Genomic DNA, 18,374 nt, shown 5'->3' with positions numbered 1-18,374 from the left:
CGACTCCAGTTTTATAGATAAGGAGAATTGCTTACTGAAAAAAAATTTTATATATATATATATATATATATATATATATATATATGAATTAAGGAATTTTAAAAATGTATGATACAGTGAAGTTTAGCAATTCCTAATAAAATTAATTTCTTATCCTGGCACCACCATGTATTGGTGGAGTGACCTTGAATCTTCTGTTTTCTGAGCCCGTTGCCTTACCTGTACAATGGGGATAAAAGTTATGCCTTGTTTCTAGAGTTATTGTGAGGATCTGATGAGGCAGGCCATGGACCACTTGCATTGTGTTGTGCTGGCTTGTAGCAAGAACGCCGCACATGCTGGCTCATCTTAGCATCATCCTGCCCTCATGGAGCTGGCAGTCCAGGCAGGGAAGGAGAACTGATACACATTAAATAATCTGTAAGTTAGACTTGGCAATGTGTAATTAAGTTCTAATTACATAATTTCATAACTACTGAAGAGGGTCAACAAAGAGAGGGGCCCGCCCCTGACCAGTGCCCATTGGCAACGTCAGCTGAGCTACAGCGGGCAGGGCAGTACTTTCCAAGGATGCCAGACTCCAGAGCCCATTGTTCTCTTGAGTCCTAGAGAAAAGAAAATCATCCTTAATAATTTCTGGATCTTTAAGCCACAGAGAAGTCATTGCTGAAAAATAAAATCAGTATAGATTTTCCCTCCCTGCTGAGCACCCAAGCATTGCTGCCTGAGGTGAGCTTTCAAAAACAGGAGAAGAAGGTACAGAATGTCTGAAAGGAAGAAACACTCACAAAGCAAACACAGGGACTAAGGAAATTAGATTTTAGAAATGCTTTCGGTGTCAGTTGTCTGAGGAGTTCCAAGCGCCACGGAAGGCAGCTGGAGAGTGTGCGTGTTGGGCAAGGATGTGGGAGGGGCGCCTTAGTTGACATTCTTCTCTTGCCCTCCCAAGCTGATCACGCCAGGAATGTGTTTCATTACAGACTCCTCTTCCCCGTTGTTTACTCCTTTGGGGTTCCTCCATGTAATGTTTCCGCACGCTTGCCTCCCGCAGGAGTGTGGCATTCTCAGAGAGAGCGTTTGGGGTGACTGATGGTCCAGCCCTGCCCGGGGAAGTTTCCATCATTATTTCTCCTTTTCCTCCCTCTGTCCTCTGTGCAGCCTTCTCCCTGCCCACTTCCCTCCATCCGTCCGCCAGCCCTTCTTCCGCTCGCTTTGCTCCATCTCTGCACCTCCATTCTGACCGGCTGTGGGGGGGGGGGCCCAGCCTTGGACGTGAACAGGGGCCCACGTCAAACACAAGGTCACTCCCTCCCCATTGCGCAAACCTTAAAGAACAGAGACTATCGTTCTTCGCGTAAACGCCTGACTGAATTCATGAATATTTAAAGTTTGGGATTCTGCCTCGTGCATTTTTGTAAAGCTAATGGGTGAAGGACTTTTTGAAAGCAAAGCCCAACTTCCTCCCTGGGTATCAGAAGCTTGGCTTTAGCTTAGATGTTCACCTGTGATCACACTGCTTTTTCGAAGTCCATCCGACTTGCTCCCCTCTCTCTGAATTCCACCGGTCGGATATCCTGTGTCACACCACATCCTTCCAGGATCTCTCCAACCTCCTCTGCCCTACGCCTCACACCGGGTCTGTTTTTGCCGACGGGCGTCTAATGGACAGTACGCCCTGGGCTTCCCTGTCTGTGAAGCACCCTGGTGTAAGCCACCCCTGAACCTTGCTCTCTCCACAGAAAGCCAGCCGACCTGCACAACCTCGCCCCTGGCACCCATCCGCCCTTCCTGACCTTCAACGGGGACGTGAAGACGGACGTCAATAAGATCGAGGAGTTCCTGGAGGAGACTTTGACCCCCGAAAAGTAATGAGCTGCTTGTTTCTGGAGCTAATGACAGGGAGGGGGTCCTCGTGCTTTTCTGGATGCTGGGGGAGATTTCCAAAGGAGCCTCATCAATCCAGAGCCCAGGACCCTCTTTGCAAAGAGCGAGTCCCGCATGGCCCTCCCCACCCCCAAAGGGATGCCAGTCTCAAACCTGCCCCACAAAGTCCAACCCCAAGAGTTGATGCCGCTTAACGCCGGGTCCCTCGGCCTGAGTGAAGGCCAAGGCTCCCTCATTGCAGAACAAGAGCTGAAAGGCTGACGAAGTGAAAAGTCAGCCAGGAGAGAGGTAATCCCATGACTTAAAACCACACCAAGGTATGAATAAGAGTCATAAATCTGACCCTGTCAGGTCGGAGCCCATAATTAAACATGAAAAACACGGACTGAAAGCAGTTCCTCTTCTGAACACAAGCTCAGGAAGAGGAGGGACCAGAGGGCTGTGGGTTCTTGTCCGGTAGATAAGCTGCTCCTGATGGGAAAGAGGAGTGAAGAGAAGAGAGGGGAATTCTAAAAGCTGCTGGAAGCTAGACTTGTTCATTGTACTCTACTGAAATCAGGGATTCAAACAATCACCTTTTAAAAAAAAAAACTGGAACAATAATATTACATATAGAGTAAGGTGCGCACGGACTTTATCCTGTAGGATAGTCACTGAAAAGCTTTAAGCCAAAGTGCTGGGGACTCCGTTTTCAGGCTTACTTTGGGGGATGGGGGGAGATGGGGTGGGCAGAGGAGGAAAAGCTCCTAGAAATCAACTAGGAGGGAGCCAACTGGTAACATTCTGGGTAAGATAGACTGGAGGGCTGGGCTAAGGCAGTGACAGTGAAATGGGGGGAGAGGGGTAGGAAGGATTTTAGGACATACTTAGTAGGTAAAATAAGTGGGATTGACTATAAAAATGACCATCTTGCATTTATTTTAAAGTTTTATTCTTTAATTGATATTTATATAGCCCTCACTTAGTGGGCCCTTAAAGGTAGTTGCTATCATTATCCTAATTTGATAGCTGGGGAAACTGAGGATCGGAGAGGTTAAGTACCTTGCCCAAGGTCACACATCTAGCAGATCACTGTTAAATCAGAACTCCCGGTCGTGATCTAATTAAGCCTCAACCATTTATACATTCTTCCTAAAAATGTATTCTGTCATCCACATTAGGATAGTTTATCTCCATACTGAGTGTGGAAAATTGCCTCAAGTCCAATAGACTTTAAAATAAAGGCATTGATTATATCAGCTGGGCAGCCCCACCTGTAATACCAGGCCAGCCACTTTGCTGAAAAGACCCCCAGGGGGCTCAGGCTCTTTCTTCCTCCCTTGGGACTCAACCTCACTGCTGGCTCTGGTTTGGAATCCAACAACAGAAAATGCATGCTGTTTTCAGTAACTAAATAGGGTTTGGACTTTGCCTGGGAGATCCAGAGGGGAAAGTCCACGATGAAGTTAACATTTTGCCTTCTAGAAGTAATACCCGCACACAGGAGTCCTTGCTTCCATCAAGGCCAGTAGGGAATGGGAAACTGAAACAATGCGGAGGATGGATAGCCAGCCTGGTGGGTGGAGGCGTGCAGGGTTGGGCTGGGCTGGGCCTGGAGGCCTGGGTCCACTCCTGGATCTGCCAGTGATACACTGTGACCCCTCGAACCAGTCTCTTTCTTGCTCTCGGCCTCCATTCCCTCCCCTGTGAAACGATGACCCTTCACGCCCATCTTAGCCAGGCTCCCTCAGTCCCTGTCCAGCGGTGCCTTTGGGGGGCTGTTTCTCTAACTCAGGGCTCTCTAATCTACATCCCCAAGAGGACCAAGGGGGCCCATGAGACCCTCCCCCGCCTCCCCCCCCGGAATTGTATGCCCATGTGTACAGGTAGATTCTTCCAGAGGAGGGCCATGATCAGATTCATCACCGTATCATCAGATTCTGGAAAATTTCCATGATCCGAATCAGGCTAAGCTGTGCAGGACATAGACGCTGCCTCTGCACTTCTCTCTCCACCTGTCCTGAGCTCTGCTTCATCTGGTCCAGGTCCCTCTGGACTGCAATGTGTGTAGGAGGTTTTACTAAGTCCATTCCTGATGTGTCAGTGACCCTACGGTCCGCCACGCCACAGTAGCAGAACCTCAAAACTCTTAAAATGCACAACTCCAGAAGGGCACCAAGGTGGGACCCTAGTGATGAGACCATCAACCATTTCAGAGCCCCCAGAAGTGTCCTTTAGATGCCTTTGTATGGATCAGACTGGGGTAGGTGCCATAATTACCTCCCAGGAAATGTCAGCAAACCTGTGCTTCAGCCCTGCAAAGGGAGACCGGCTGTTCTGCCCACAGCAAAGCCACCCACCTTGGCTGGCTTCCCACCAACTCTAGCTGGGAGGTCGGTCAGGTGGCCCATGTCCAGAGGCCCCAGGAGGAGGGCAGCCTGGCCTTCTGGTTCTCTAGGGGGCAGCAAAACCCCCGTTTCTGTTCCACAAACGCTGGTCAGCATGTGTTTCTCATCACACTGCTGTTTGTAAAAGCTGCCAGAGAGCCAAGAAATTGTGGGAGCCTTTTTCCCCCTTAGCTTTATTTTTTAAAGGAAAAAACCCACATACAAACACTCCAGCAATCTTTTTAAAAGATCACATTGGGTTCCACAAGGCATTTGGTGTCAAAGTGAGGAGTCTAGGAAGGTCTCAAGAAGTTTCCAGATGAGACGAACTCCCAGCCTTCTCCTTAGACTGACCCAGTTAATGCTGCGCAGGGAGCGTCGGGATTGTTGTTGACATGCTGCCTTTACCTTTCATCCTCATCCTCGTGGAATGGCCCGAGTTAATGGGATTCAGAAGTGAGAGTCAGGAGACCAAAATCCGGCCACCTTTCTACACAGCGCTTGCTGTATGAACTTGGCCAAGCCTCGTGCCCTCTCAGACCCTCCCCCATTCCCTCCTCTCTGAAACTACGTAGTCTCTAAGATGCCTTTCAGCAGAAGTTCTGTGATTCCACGAATTTTTCAAAGTGCTTCCCCAGAGCTGGTTGCGGTTTGAAGTAAACGGTGGTAAAAATTCAGGGGAGTGAACCGGTAAAGTCTAGTTACATGTCTTGTCATTTAGTCAGTCAACTATCACGCAAGTATTAACAGTGTTCAGAGCCATACCAGAATTGGAAGACACTTTGAGTTCATTATTTTAAGAAATGTTTATGGATATTTCATGATAGTAAAAATCATGAAGTTTCTTCTGATCCTCTGGGAGGTGGAGAAGCAGCCTCAGTACCAAGCACAGGATGGCATAGTGGCTGAAAGTACAGTAAGTCCCCTACATATGGACGAGTTCTGTTCTGAGAGTGTGTTCCTAAGTCCAATTTGTTCATAAGTCCGACAAAGTTAGCCTAGGTACCCAACTAACACAATCGGCTATATAGTACTATTCTGTAATAGGTTTATAACACTTTTCACACAAATAATACATAAAAAACAAACAAACACAAAAATATAAAGAAAACATTTTTAATCTTACAGTACAGTACCTTGGAAAGTGGAGTAGTACAGTACAACAGCTTGTGCTTCTTAGCGGTACCAGCTACATCACTGCTGCTTTTACACTTGCTTCTGGACATCCGGGGCTTGCAATAAAGATACTGTACTACTGTACTCTATACAATACTGTACAGTAAAGTATAGTAAAGTACACAAAAAGCACAACCACTTGTAGAGGTCGCATGCACGTGACAGTGTGACGAAAGAAACGGAAGAACAGCTTCAGGGCTAACAGCACATTTTGGCTTCTGTAAGAAACTTGCTTGCTTGCTTGGGGCGGGAAGAACCGGGTTCCTGATTGGCTGATTCAAAATTAAACAGCTCCCTCCCGCCTTGGGGACTTCCCGCCCTGTGAAGGGTATAAAAGCCTCGCCCGACTGTTAGTCGGGGTCTCACTCACTTCTCTCCGAGTGGGACCCTGTCCGGACAGTTTGTGTAAGCTTCTATACTTGTACTTGTATAAATCCTTTGCTAATCTTTCTACTTGGTGTTGGTGATTCTCGGGTGTCCTTGGTTGGGACACGGGTTGCATTTACCGGGGAACTCGACTCCAGGCGTGTGGCTCCCGGACCGCAACAACAGTGAGTGCCAGACACGTGAACTAACTTACATGATTGGACATGCGAAGGCATGTTTGCACCTTTGAAAGTTTGCAGCTTGAAGGTTCATATGTAGGGGACTTACTGTATGGGCTTTGGAGTCAGAATGCCTTGGGTTCTAAAACCACCAGGTTGTGCTACACTGAAGTAACAAATTGAACACAAAATCTCAGTAGCTTAACAGAATACAGGTTTATTTCTCGCTCATGCAGAGTCTGCGTGGGTAGTGTGGCCCTCTTCTATTTTGTAGCTGTTGAAATACATTTCTTCCAAGACTCCTTCAGCAGGGAAAGAGGGAGCAGAAGAATGATGCAAAATATTTTTAAAGCCCAGGGTTATGAGTGGTTACATCACTTCTCCTCGCATACTATTGGTCAGAATCCAGTCACATGACCCCAACCTATCTGAGAGGGAGGGGCAGGGAAATGCAGAGAGACACATGGGTATTTAATGAGCATGTGTGGTCTCTGCTGCAGATAAATTACTCATTCCCTCTCTGATCATCAGTTCTCACATCTATAAACTGATGATGTCATGTTGATCTCGAGGGACCATTATTGAGGATGATACTGCTTAACCTAGTGCCTGACGTAGAGTCAGAGCTCATTATATGGCAGCTTGAAGAGCTAGAGAGGTCAGTGCCTCTTTTGTGACCGTCTCCCAGGTGTAATCATGAAAACAACTGGTGAGCTTAGGTCTTAAATCCACAGATCCCAGGGGTTGTCTTTTTATGAATAAGGCAGACCCCATCCACCTCCAAGGATCATTTGTTTAAGTAGCAGGGACAAGACAAGGCAAGCTCACAGTTCTGGAGCAGAAAAGTCAGAAGCATTAATCTGCTTCTCCAGTGAGGGTTTGGTGAGGTGAGGAAGCAGGAATAACAGGGAAGGGAGAGAGGGGACATCCTTCCACTTTTCAGCTTATTTGAAAACGGAGGGTCAACACTCAGGCTGCCAGAAGAGCCCCTGGAATCAGCAGAGGTCACCCCATGAGGACGAGATGACTGTTTCTCTTTTTCTCCAGTGTATCCCCAATGCCAGGGACAGGGCTTGGCCCCTGGTAGGTGCTTACTGCATGTTGGTTTAGTTGCGTGGAGTCCTTTTGTTCAGGGGCGTGGTGGCCTATGGTTAGTCAGTGAGACGTCTTTTGGGACTCTAAGCCAATCAGAGCATTTCCATCTGCAATTATATCTTATTTTTTTTTGCTACTATTTACAAAAAAAAATTGTTTTGATGAGTGGCCAACTGTTTTACTTCCCAGAATGAAGCTTAAGTGCATATCTAAAATGAATGCATTTGAAATAAGATATCTTAAAAACAGAGTGGGGAGAAATTTTCATTATTGAGAGCAGGGGTTGGCCAACTTTCCTGGAAAGAGCCAGGGAGCATTTTTGACTTTGTGGCCATATAGTCTTGGTAGAGTAAAAGCAGCCATAGACAATATGTAAGTACATGGACGTGGCTGTGTTCTATTAGTGAATGCTGAAACTTGAATTTCATATTATTTTCACATGTCACAAAATAATATACTTCTTTGGATTTTTTCCAATTATTTAAAAGTATACAAAGTATTCTTGGCTCATGGGAGGTACATAAACAAATGTTGAGCTGGATTTGGCCCATAGGGCATCATTTGCTCACCCTTGAGTTAGAGAAATTGCCCATCTCTTTGATTGTCACCAGATGACATCACAATCATATTTCAAGGATGTTTCTATAAATGAAATACCATTTGTCAGCCTTTTAGAGAAACAAAATGTACCCTGGAACCCACTTATTTGCATATTTAAAATGCAGTGTAAATATGGAGCTAAAATAAAAGCACTTAACATCCTGTACAGTCGCTGCCCCAAATCTAGTTACCAAACTCTGTAAGATTAATATTTGAAGACACACTTCCTACAAGGACAGTCTTCAAGTGGGACATTATGCTGTAAAGTCAAGTCTCGATGAATCGTAGTGCTTAGAAAACAGGACGGCACTCGCATGGTCTCCCTGAACACATGGCCCTTTTTTTGCCTGTCTTGGATTTGCCACCACCCAATCATGTTTGGCCCACACTGGCCATGAAGAAATGGTCAGATTAGTGGAAGTCTGATCAAATGATGGCATAAATTTAAAAAAAAACCAACAAACCCAAAGGAAAAATGCATTATCTAGGCCCTTCTCTCTTTACATTATTACCTTACAAGCAAAAACAAGGAGCACTTGGTATATATTAAAATAATTTAAGACATTCCATTTTAAGAGCATGCCTAATTCTATGTGAGAAAGCCAAAATAGGGATGGATGATCCTAAATTCCCTTGTCTTGGGAGATTAACCTAGCGTCCTGCAGGAACAATTGCTTTGTACCCCAAGTCAGAGCAGATGAATTGATGATTCCCAGGGTATTCAGGAAAATATGTGTGCAGAACCTGTGCAGAGCGCCCCCTCCTGGTGGTTGAGGGGAGTTCCTCAGCCCAGCTCCAGGGGGTGTTTGGGAGCTTGGAGGGTAAACAGCAGAGTGGGTGAGAGGCCACAAGACATGGAACTTAAGATCTGGGCTTCCAGAGTGAAACTGCCTGGGTTGGGCTCCTGGGTCTGCCACCTGGCCACGTGAACTTAGACGAATTGCTTAGCTTCTCTGTGTCTCGTTTGTCTTCTGTGGGAAACGAGGCTAACGACAATGAAATTGTGAGGAGTAAATGATGAAGCTGCGAAGGGGTTCGAACAGTGTCTGGCACATAGTGGACACGGTACAAGTTAGCTTTTGTTGATATTGGAGAAGTGATGTGATGCAGTGGGAGGGTCACTGCTTCAGCTCCCAAAAACTGGGTTCTCAGGGTCCCTCCACTATTCATTCCCCATGAGCCCTCAAATAGCCATTTAACGTCTCTGGTCTCCGGTTGCTTCCCCATAAAATGAGGACGATAATGCCTCTGTATCTGACTCTTGGCCGAGGGCTGGACCCAGTGACTTTCCGTGGGCTCGTCCAGTGGCAGTATCTGAAATTTAACAGCCACCTAATGTGGCCCAGGAGTGGGCGGTCCTAGCTAACGGTCAGTGGAGAAGCCAAAAAAATGAAAGAACACAAATACTTGTTACAGGCATTTTGGTTCAAGTTATTTAAAACATTAAACCAAAAAAATAAAAAAAGATTTTGCATTTTAAACATAAAGTAGCCAAATAGTTCTCAGTCCACACTATTCACCCAGAGATCACAAAGGTCCACATACTTGGTGATAATGATGACCAAGCAATTGTCCCCCGTCTCCTCCCACCCTTGCCTGGCCATCCATGTAAAATGTTTGTGAAATAATATTTTTTGAAAATTAGAGTGGCTTGTTTTGATGGTGCCAGTGGGGTCAAAGCAAGTTTGCCTCATTTGGTCTCAAGGCCAGTAGGAAAGAGCCCTAACCCCAGTTTGTCTCTTATACTCTTCTGGCTTCAAAATGGAAGCATGCGTGAGGGAGAGGTGCTGGGTCATTGCAAATGTATCTCCATGCCTGGAAATAAAACAGTTGTAAATGCTTGTCCCACTGACGTAGCCTGGTAGTTTCTGCATCTTATTCCTACACACAAATAAGAAGAATATTTCAGAAGGGGACCATTCCTTTCAAGAGATGATTTCGAGGCCTCAGTGCCAAGGTGCCTAGCACCTCCTTACTCCTAGAATTAGCTCCATGCAGCTAGGATTATACTCACAGGCCTGGCAGTGGGTAGTTATTTTAACATGGGTTGGGGAAAAGTCTGGGATCCCACCTGATGCAGAGGAGGACTCACTGAGAATTTTGACTAAGGCCTAGGCATTGCTGCATCATTGTTTGTGGTCCCAGGAAGAGAATACACCCTGGACCCTCTGAGTGGTGCTCTGCTTTTCTGCCCACAGGCTGCGTTCCTGGGCAGTTCTCCACACCTCACTGGACTCTAGTTTCCTCTGTCATTGAACTAGAGATGCAAGTGCCCACCCTCCCTAGAGGATGGGTTGGGAAAACACCAAAAGATTTGTAGATCCTGCTGGAAACAAGAGTGTTTCCTGCTAGAAACTCATCGTGAGGTGATGGGAAGGGGCTCTCCCTTAAAGGACCTCTGAGTTCTCACTGACCCTAGAACACTGGTCTTGCATTCCAGGTACCCCAAACTGGCTGCGAAGCACCGGGAATCCAACACAGCGGGCATCGACATCTTCTCGAAGTTCTCCGCCTACATCAAAAACACAAAGCAGCAGAGCAACGCTGGTAAGTGATTCCCTTCTACCCAGAGCCCCTGGTGGCACTGTCCCCTGCCCAGGGCATCTTCAGACACTCAGACCAGAGAAGCAGCTGGAATCAGTGCTTTTATTCACTCACCCTGAGGCCCCCTTGATGCAGGAGAGTGGGTGGTAGGTCTTGCTTTCTGGCCAGTGCAGGAGAAACGGCCAGTGAGCCTTACTGTGGAACGGGAGGAGGGATGCAGTTTGTGTTCTGAGCCTGCCGTAGTGCACATGATGATACGCCGCACACAGGGTCCTGCCTCGGCCGTACTACTGTCTGTTTGTCCGCAGTTCATGACGCTGCTGCGCTCACAGGAAGTCCTGTTTGGAACAACACATTGCAGCTTCCTTCTGGTCCCTGAGAGACTTCTCAGGGGGGTGACCAGAGCCCATGGTGGGACAGGGCAGTCACCATGGTGGTAAATGCTCAAGGCAGAGCCCGGCCCTCTGCATTTCCCCCGTTCCCCCCGCCCCCCCCCCACACACACACGGCAAGTGCAGAAGGTGCTGGGAAGCCTCTTCTCCAAGCCTGGCTCAGCCTCCACCCGGCCCTTAATTTCTGGCATTGGCCATAGAACTCAGACTTGGTTCTCTTGCGGTGCCTTCTCAGAGGGGTTCGAGCTCCTCACTTAAGCTGGTAGCACTGTTAGTCCCTCACTTGACTTGGTCCTTTAAGCATGAGCTGAAGCAATTTGAATAGAACTGTCACGTCGAGCATGAGTAACTTTAGAACAGTGTTCGTTCCTGTGAGGAGAAGGCAGAAGGGCGAGGAAGTTTGCTTTGCCCTCCGAGTAGGATGATGGAGCCCAGTGCTGAGGCAGGCAGAGCAAGGGCGCCACGAAAACTTCGTGAATGAGCGAGTGAATGAATGGTGATTGGCTGGACAGCACTTCTTGAGTCTTCATGAATGAACAAGGAACTGAATGTATATCAGATGAACACACAGTGGATCCTGAAACAAGGTGGTCCATTTGTTTGGACCACCTTGGAGCTAACTGCTGCAGGAGCTCAGAAGAGAAAGGCATCTCTTTGGACGAAAGTGACCAGGAAAGGCAGCCGGGATGAACTTTTGGCAGGAACAGTGGTGTGGTGGGAAGTAAATGATTCAGTTAACAGCCGCTGTGGACCTGGATCGTGCCAGGCACAGAACTAGATTCTAGAAAAAGGCACCCAGTCTTCAAGGCCTGACTGGTACAGAAGAAAAGGCTTAAGTTCACAAAAATAACAAGACAAGAGGTAAATGGTGGCTTCATCAAAGGGAGTCTGAAGAGCTGATTATCTGCCCTATGAGAGGAGGAAAGAGTATCTGCCAAAGGGGTTCAGGAGTAGGAAGGATTCACCTTTGGGTCATTTGAGAACATTTCCTGAAGGGGTTTCAACTGGGTGGTGAAGATCCAGGGGGAGTCAGTTGGCTGGGGACGTAGGATGGAAGACGTGGGGAGGGTGAGGAAACTCCAGTGACAGAGCCCAGAGAAGCATCTGGAGTCTGCAGTGCCAGCTGGGGGACTGGATTTTATCCTGTGGGTAAGGCAGTCATTAGAGGTGCATGAAGAGGCACTACACCGAGAGTGGCCTTTTAGGGACAAGAAAAAGGAGAAGCGTGAGGGAAATCTTTTAAATTTACTCAGCGCTTTTGCTTCATTGCTGTTTGCAGCCTGTGGTGTGTTGAGTATTATCCCGCGGTCTGTATCCACCTGGGACCTCAGAATGTGACCTTATTTGGAAATAGAGTCTTTGCAGGTGTAGTTAGGTAACGGTCTCGAGATGAGATGATACTGATTCAGTGTGGCCCCTAAATCCAATGACTGGTGTCCTTAGAAGAAGAAAAGAGGACACACAGAGATGAGGGTGGGGGCATGTGAAGACAGAGCAGGGATTACAGTGCTGTAGCCACAGGCCAAGGACCGCTTGGGGCCACCAGAAGCTGAAAGGGGCAAGGAAGCATCCCCCCAGAGCCTTGGGAGGGTACGTAGCCCTGTGACACCTTGACTTGGATTTCTGGTCTCCAGAACTGGGAGAGGAGAGATTTCTGTTGTTTTAAGCCCCCCGGTTTGTGGTCCTTTGTGGTGGCAGCCCTAGGCGGCTAATGCAGCCCTCACAGCCATCGATCGTGTGAAAGGCAACCCCTGCCCTCGCCCTGCTGCAGACACAGAAGCAATGGCTTCTGGCAGTGGCTTGTCCTCGCCCCCCAGGGCCTAAGCTGGCTCTCAACTCCAGTGTTCAGAGTCCACATCCAGCGTCCTTTCAGCCGCAAATATCTTCCTTCATAGTCATTGAAGCGCCAGCAGACAGATTGTCTTAGCCGAGCCTTCCAGACTTCTCAGGGTGTGAGTGGTATTTACATATGAGCCGTATTTACAGTTCTCCTGCCCCCGAAGCCAAAGCAACCACTGAACATCATGTATCAGTCTCTCGTAAACTGAACGCTCTCCGATTTTCATTGTTTCCGCTTCTTCTGTTTCACCCTGTTTTTCTCTGTGATGGGTTTTGGGCTTGTGACTCCTTCTCCCCTAAAACTCATTTGCACGTTTCAAAGTGCCAGTGTTTCCCTTGTCCCCAGTTGCCTGTCCCCGAGATCACAGTCCTCTGTGCTGTTCTCTCCTGCCTTTTAACAAGACACCAAGTTCTTCCTTCAGTGTGACTATAGCTTCCCCTCTCGCCCCCTTCACTTTTCTTCCCCAAGCCCACACCCTCAGTCATGGTCAGCTGGTCAGCTGGCTCGACAAGTTCTTAGGCTCAGCCAGCCAGCACCTGGAGCTCCGGTGGGCCCGTCCGAGAGCTGGCACCACGGCCCCACCCCACCCAGCCGCTGGCCCGTGAGACCATCCACACCCTGTCTCTGCTTTGTCCGAGCTCTGTACTCACGGGTCTCTGCAAGGGCATCAACGTCAGCCCCCAGGCTTCCCCTTACAGCCTTCTGCCTCTTCAGCTCTGCGTTTGTTTTTCCAACATCCTTTTTTCAGACTGTCCCTCTTGTGTTTTCAATTTTTTTTTTCCATTGAGCAGAGCCCTCCCTCCACATAATACCCCAGCACCCTCCACCCAGCTCCGAAACACACTGACTGTCTTCTTGGTCCTTTTCTGCCCTTTCAACAACAAAGCGTGAAAACACCCCACACTGTGACCTGGTTCTACATGATGGATCAATTCTCCACTCCCGTGGTGGATACAGAAACCACCATTCAAAATCTCCCTGTTGTGCACAAATCCTCAAAAAAGACCCCAACTACTGGAACTCAAGACGCCATCCTGGAGGAGCCATCCACAGCTAGCACCCAAGGGAGTTGTCCGTTAGTTAGTACATTCAGTCATTCATTTATTCATTCAACAAACACAGATTACACGAAGTGGATCCAAGTCTGAGCTAATGTTTAAAGGGTGCCTCTTGTGTGCCAGGCACCGGGCTGTGTTCCGGAGTTGCCAAGACAAATGAGACGACACCATTGTCCTCGATAAACTAACCACTGACAGGGGCCTGTGAAACATACAAACACGCAGTTACTGACCTGGGTTTGAGTCCCAGATCTGCCACTTATAGCTGTACCACTTTGCCTGAGAGACTTCTCTCTGAGCCTCCGTTTCTGCATCTGTAAAACATACTTAATAATGCTTTCAATTTCATCAATCTGACAAATAAGGCCATTGATAGCATATCCAAGGTTTGTCATGCAGAGTCATTTATTTATAAGTTAATGCATGTAAATCCTTTAGCACACCGCCTGACACACCATAAACGCTCTTTAAATGTTAACTTTGATTATTATTAGAGCAAAAATGAGACAAACACGAATACTGGCATCAGAAACTGCTGCTTCAGCTCTTACTTTTTGACCCCTAACCAGCACTTCCAAATCTCCCACTCATTTAGTCTCTTTTCTACTTGTTTAATTTTGATTCCCATTTTCTTGGTGCATTTTCCTCCTCTCCAAAGTATACAGTTTCTCCCTTGGTCCATGGATGCGGAATCTGCAGATTCAGAGGGCTGACTGTACTGTGCCACTTTATAAAAGGGACTTGAGTGTCTGTGGATTTTTGATACCCGAGGGAGTTTGTGAGTGAGAAGAGCTCTAGGGATGACACCTAAGGATCACCCACAGCTGTGGGGTCAGGAGGGTCTGAGGGAGCGGAGCCAGGGAGGAAGATAAAGAAGGAGTAGCAAGTGAGGGAGGGGAGAGGGGGTTGGGGGGTCATGAAGATGAGGAAGAAAAACTTTACGGAAAAGATTGATCTATGATATAAGACACTGCCCAGGTCATGGGAGGCTTTGCCTTTTGTGTTCAGCTTTCTGGACTTGTCCTCAGGCATCCTTCTCTGACTGCTTCTCTCCTCTGCACCAGCCCATAACTCAGACCCTACTCAACAGGAGAGTCAGGCTGACCTAGGAGCACAGGCCCTTCTCCATTGGAACTCGGAGGTGCAGCGAGAGACCAAGAAACCACATGACCCGGGGAAGGGAGTCTTGGAGATGGGAGAGAGCAGCCTTGCATTTAGATTTGGCTGCAGGAGTCCCTGCCCTGGGCCCCGCACATTCGTGTTTCAATCTTGCAAGGAAGGGTTTTATCATTTGTTGAGACTTGAAGGTTTATAGAGTTCTGAAGCAGAGGATGGTGGGGAGGGCGCCAGCATGATCCATCCCACCTTTGGCATGTCTGGTAACAAGCTTGGAGTTAGCCGTGCTCAGCTCTGCCCTGCATCCTGCATCCTGCATCCTGCCTCTGCCTGGCAGAGGCCACTTTTCAGCCATGCTGGTGGCCCCATCTCTAATGTCCTCGCTCTCTGCGAGTACCCGTCCTGGCACTTCTCCGTTCACCTTCCTCAGAGATGCCACCATGGCACACAGACCCCAGGCGACCCAAGACTGGGCAGCAGCCCCCAGACTCAGCAGTTCTGGCTCCCCTCGCTTCCCAACCCCACAACTTGCTCAGCGCTCTGCCCGCTGGGATGTCAGTTTGGTGTATCCCTTCCCTCGCGGGGTTTCTTTGACACCCTACTTTACCTTGTCACTCCCATTCTTCTCTGTCATCTTGTAAGAGGACCTGGGCTTTTCACTCTGAATATCCATCTTGTATTTTGCATTTTTTACTCTCAAGCTGCTGTTTGAACAGACTCTTAAAAACCTCTGCCAAACCCCTTGGCTTTCAAGAAGCTCATTTTAGCTGTTTATTCTAATCCGGGCGTAAATTCCTATATTTTACTTTCTTTTCCCCCAACCTCTCTTTTTTCTTCTGCTTCAATCCTGTCCATTCTACTGGTTTATTTCACTTTTTGTACACACTGCAGGGGCCAGGCAGTTAACAAATGGATCTCATGTGTGTTTTTAGTTCTCTATTCTTCTTCGCTATTTTTAAAGTCCTTTTTTAATTCCTCCAGGCCTAGCACGTGTCCCTAGATATAGTTAATATCCCTGCCCACGTGACCATCTCATTTTTGGCTTGTGTCTCATTCTCATGTACTTTCCGCCATTTTCCATCACCATTCCTTTATCCTCTGCACAAGCCCACGTGCACGGGGCTCTCTTCCCCTGCTAAGAGGTCTAAAACGTCCCAAACCCCTCTGTTTGTATCTAATCCATAGATCATATGCAGCCTCGTGGCTTTTCCTTCCTACATTTGCATATTCCTTTTTCACACATCTGACACAGGCCGCCTGTACCACCTATTTCTGTGCTAAGTGGTGTTTTTCCCACCATTGGTCTTTCAACGCTCCCTCGAAATTCCCTCGTCTCATCCCCCCTCAAGTCTGGCTTTCTCTCTTATTTCCGCCTCTGTATGCGTCCGTCTTGGGGGCTTTCTTTCTAATTTTGAAATGTATACTCCACTTGTCCCAGAACGGCTTTATAGCCACTCACAGGGACACGTAAAGCTCTGCAAAGCAACATACCCTAGAAGGAGGTGAGAAAGAAAAACAAGGCGGGTCATAAAACGAGCTCAAGACAGGAAAGGCAGCTCCCAGAGCCCCGGTGCTGAACGCAGACGGCAGACCACGAGACCCCGGTCAAGATGAAAGCAGACCAGCCTCCCAGGAGAATGACAAGTATTCCCGATTTGGGGCTTGAGTCGTAGTCATAGAGGAGCTGTTATTGTCATCTTCTTTGTCCATTCCCTCCTGTGACTCCCCTTCCTGTTCTCTTGGAGCCCAGGCCCGCTGACTTCATGCCAGTATGACTTCTCCGTCTTCACCCCGCCCTTTGGCTGCACCCCTCCCCGCCCGTCTCCTCTTCAGTCCTCACTACACCTGACATCCATTTTCTTCTTTTTCCTGCCCAGGCCTGTTTCTCTCTGTCTTTTTTAATCTCCTTCATAGACAGAGTCTTTTTTTTTAAGTTTCTTTTTAAGTTTTTTTTTTTTTTTTTTGGATGTGGACGAATTTTAAAGCCTTTATTGAATTTGTTACAATATTCCTTCTGTTTTCTGTTTTGGTTTTTTGGCCACGAGGCATGTGGATCTTAGCTCTCCGAACAGGGATCAAACCCTCACCCCCTGCACTGGAAGGCGAAGTCTTAACCATTGGACCACCAGGGAAGTCCCCCATAGACAGATTCTTAAATCCACACTCTGTATCTCCATTTATTCAGTTTCCATGCAACCCAATCAAGGATGGCCTAGACCAACCTTCATAAGTGTCATCAGTGGTGCACGTGGGGCTAAATCCAACAGGCATTTAATTAATTAATTAACTAATTAATTAATTATTAATTTATTTTTAGTATAGTTGATTTACAATGTTGTGTTAGTGTCTGGTGTACAGCAAAGTGGTTCATATATATATTTATGTATATATATCTATTCTTTTTCAGATTCTTTTCCATTATAGGTTATTACAAGGTGTTGAATATAGTTCCCTCTAGGTCCTTGTTATCTGTTTTATATATAGCAGTGTGTACTTGTTAATCCTGAACTCCCAATTTAGCCCTCCCCCTCCCTTTTTTTTAATTGACACATAACCTTGTATTAGTTTCAGGTAGACAACATAATCATTCAATATTTGTATTCATCGCAAAATGTTCACCACAATAAGTCTAGTTAACATCCATCACCACACACAGTTACAAAATTTTTTTCTTGTGATGAGAACTTTTAAGATCTACTCTTTTAGCAACTTTCAAATATGCAATACGGTGTATTATTAACTATAGTCGCCATGTTGTACATTACATTTCCAGGGCTTATTTATTTTGTAACTGGAAGTTTATAGCTTTTGACCCACTTCACCCATTTTGCTTGCTCCCCAACCCCTGCCTTAGGCAACCACCCATCTGTTCTCTGTTATCTATGAGCTCTGTTTTTTTTTTGTTTTGTTCTTAGATTCCACATATAAGTGAGATCATACAGTATTTGTCTTTCTCTGACTCATTTCACTTAGCATAATGCCCTCTAGGTCCATCCATGTTGTTGCACATGACAAGATTTCCTCCTTTTATGGCTGAATAATATTCCAGCGTGTGTGTGTGTGTGTGTGTGTGTGTGTGTGTGTATACACATATATATCACATTTTCTTTATCCATTCATCCATTGATGGACACCTAGGTTATGTCCATGTCTTGGCTATTGTAAATCACGCTGCAGCATACGTGGGAGTGCAGACATCTTTTTAAGTTAGTGTTTTTGTTTCTTTGGATAAGTACCCAGAAGTGGAATTTTTAGTGTTTTTGTTTCTTTGGATAAATACCCAGAAGTGGAATTGCCGGATCATGCCTGTCTCTTTTTATTATGACTGATGGGCCCCTGTGCTGTGTTTGCAAAGATGTTCCCCTTTCTAGCTGTGGAAGACACTGGGATATCCTAACATACTCCTGCTAAAATATTTGACCTAGTAAGATACTTCTAACTTCCTAAATAAAGTCCTAAAGCCCCTTCCTTGGACACCCATGATGTGCTGGCCCCAGTGCTATGTGTTTAGAGTCCCATGCTTGCACTGAGTTGTCTCTCTAGCTGTTGACCTTTATTAGTTGTAAGTGCAGTGGCCATAGTTTCCAAACTGAAAAATCGCATGTCTAACAAATTGCCTTCATTGAAAATAATCAAATTATAAGAAATCAGTACTGTCCCAGAAAATCCAGGACATATGTCTCCAAATGAAAAGCACCTGGCTTTTTGGTCCTCAGTCCAAATCCACACCTGGCTGCCACTGCGGGGGGGGGGGGGGG

General features: G+C 47.0%; 1 protein-coding gene across 1 annotated transcript in view; it reads left to right on the top strand.

Annotated features, from left to right (window-relative positions):
* Window positions 1-18,374, top strand: part of CLIC5 (CLIC family member 5) — a 104,370-nt gene that overhangs the window by 57,721 nt on the left and 28,275 nt on the right. Inside the window, exons 3-4 of the mRNA XM_007458308.1 lie at window positions 1,740-1,865; window positions 10,107-10,213. Of these exons, the coding sequence (XP_007458370.1) occupies window positions 1,740-1,865; window positions 10,107-10,213 (233 nt within the window). The remainder of the gene's footprint in view (window positions 1-1,739; window positions 1,866-10,106; window positions 10,214-18,374) is intronic.

This window comes from Lipotes vexillifer, unplaced genomic scaffold (assembly GCF_000442215.2).
Source record: "Lipotes vexillifer unplaced genomic scaffold, Lipotes_vexillifer_v1.1 scaffold4, whole genome shotgun sequence".
Classification (NCBI taxonomy): Eukaryota; Metazoa; Chordata; class Mammalia; order Artiodactyla; family Lipotidae; genus Lipotes; species Lipotes vexillifer.
Note: the sequence above shows the minus strand (reverse complement) of the source record. Positions and strands in the feature narration are given on the sequence as shown.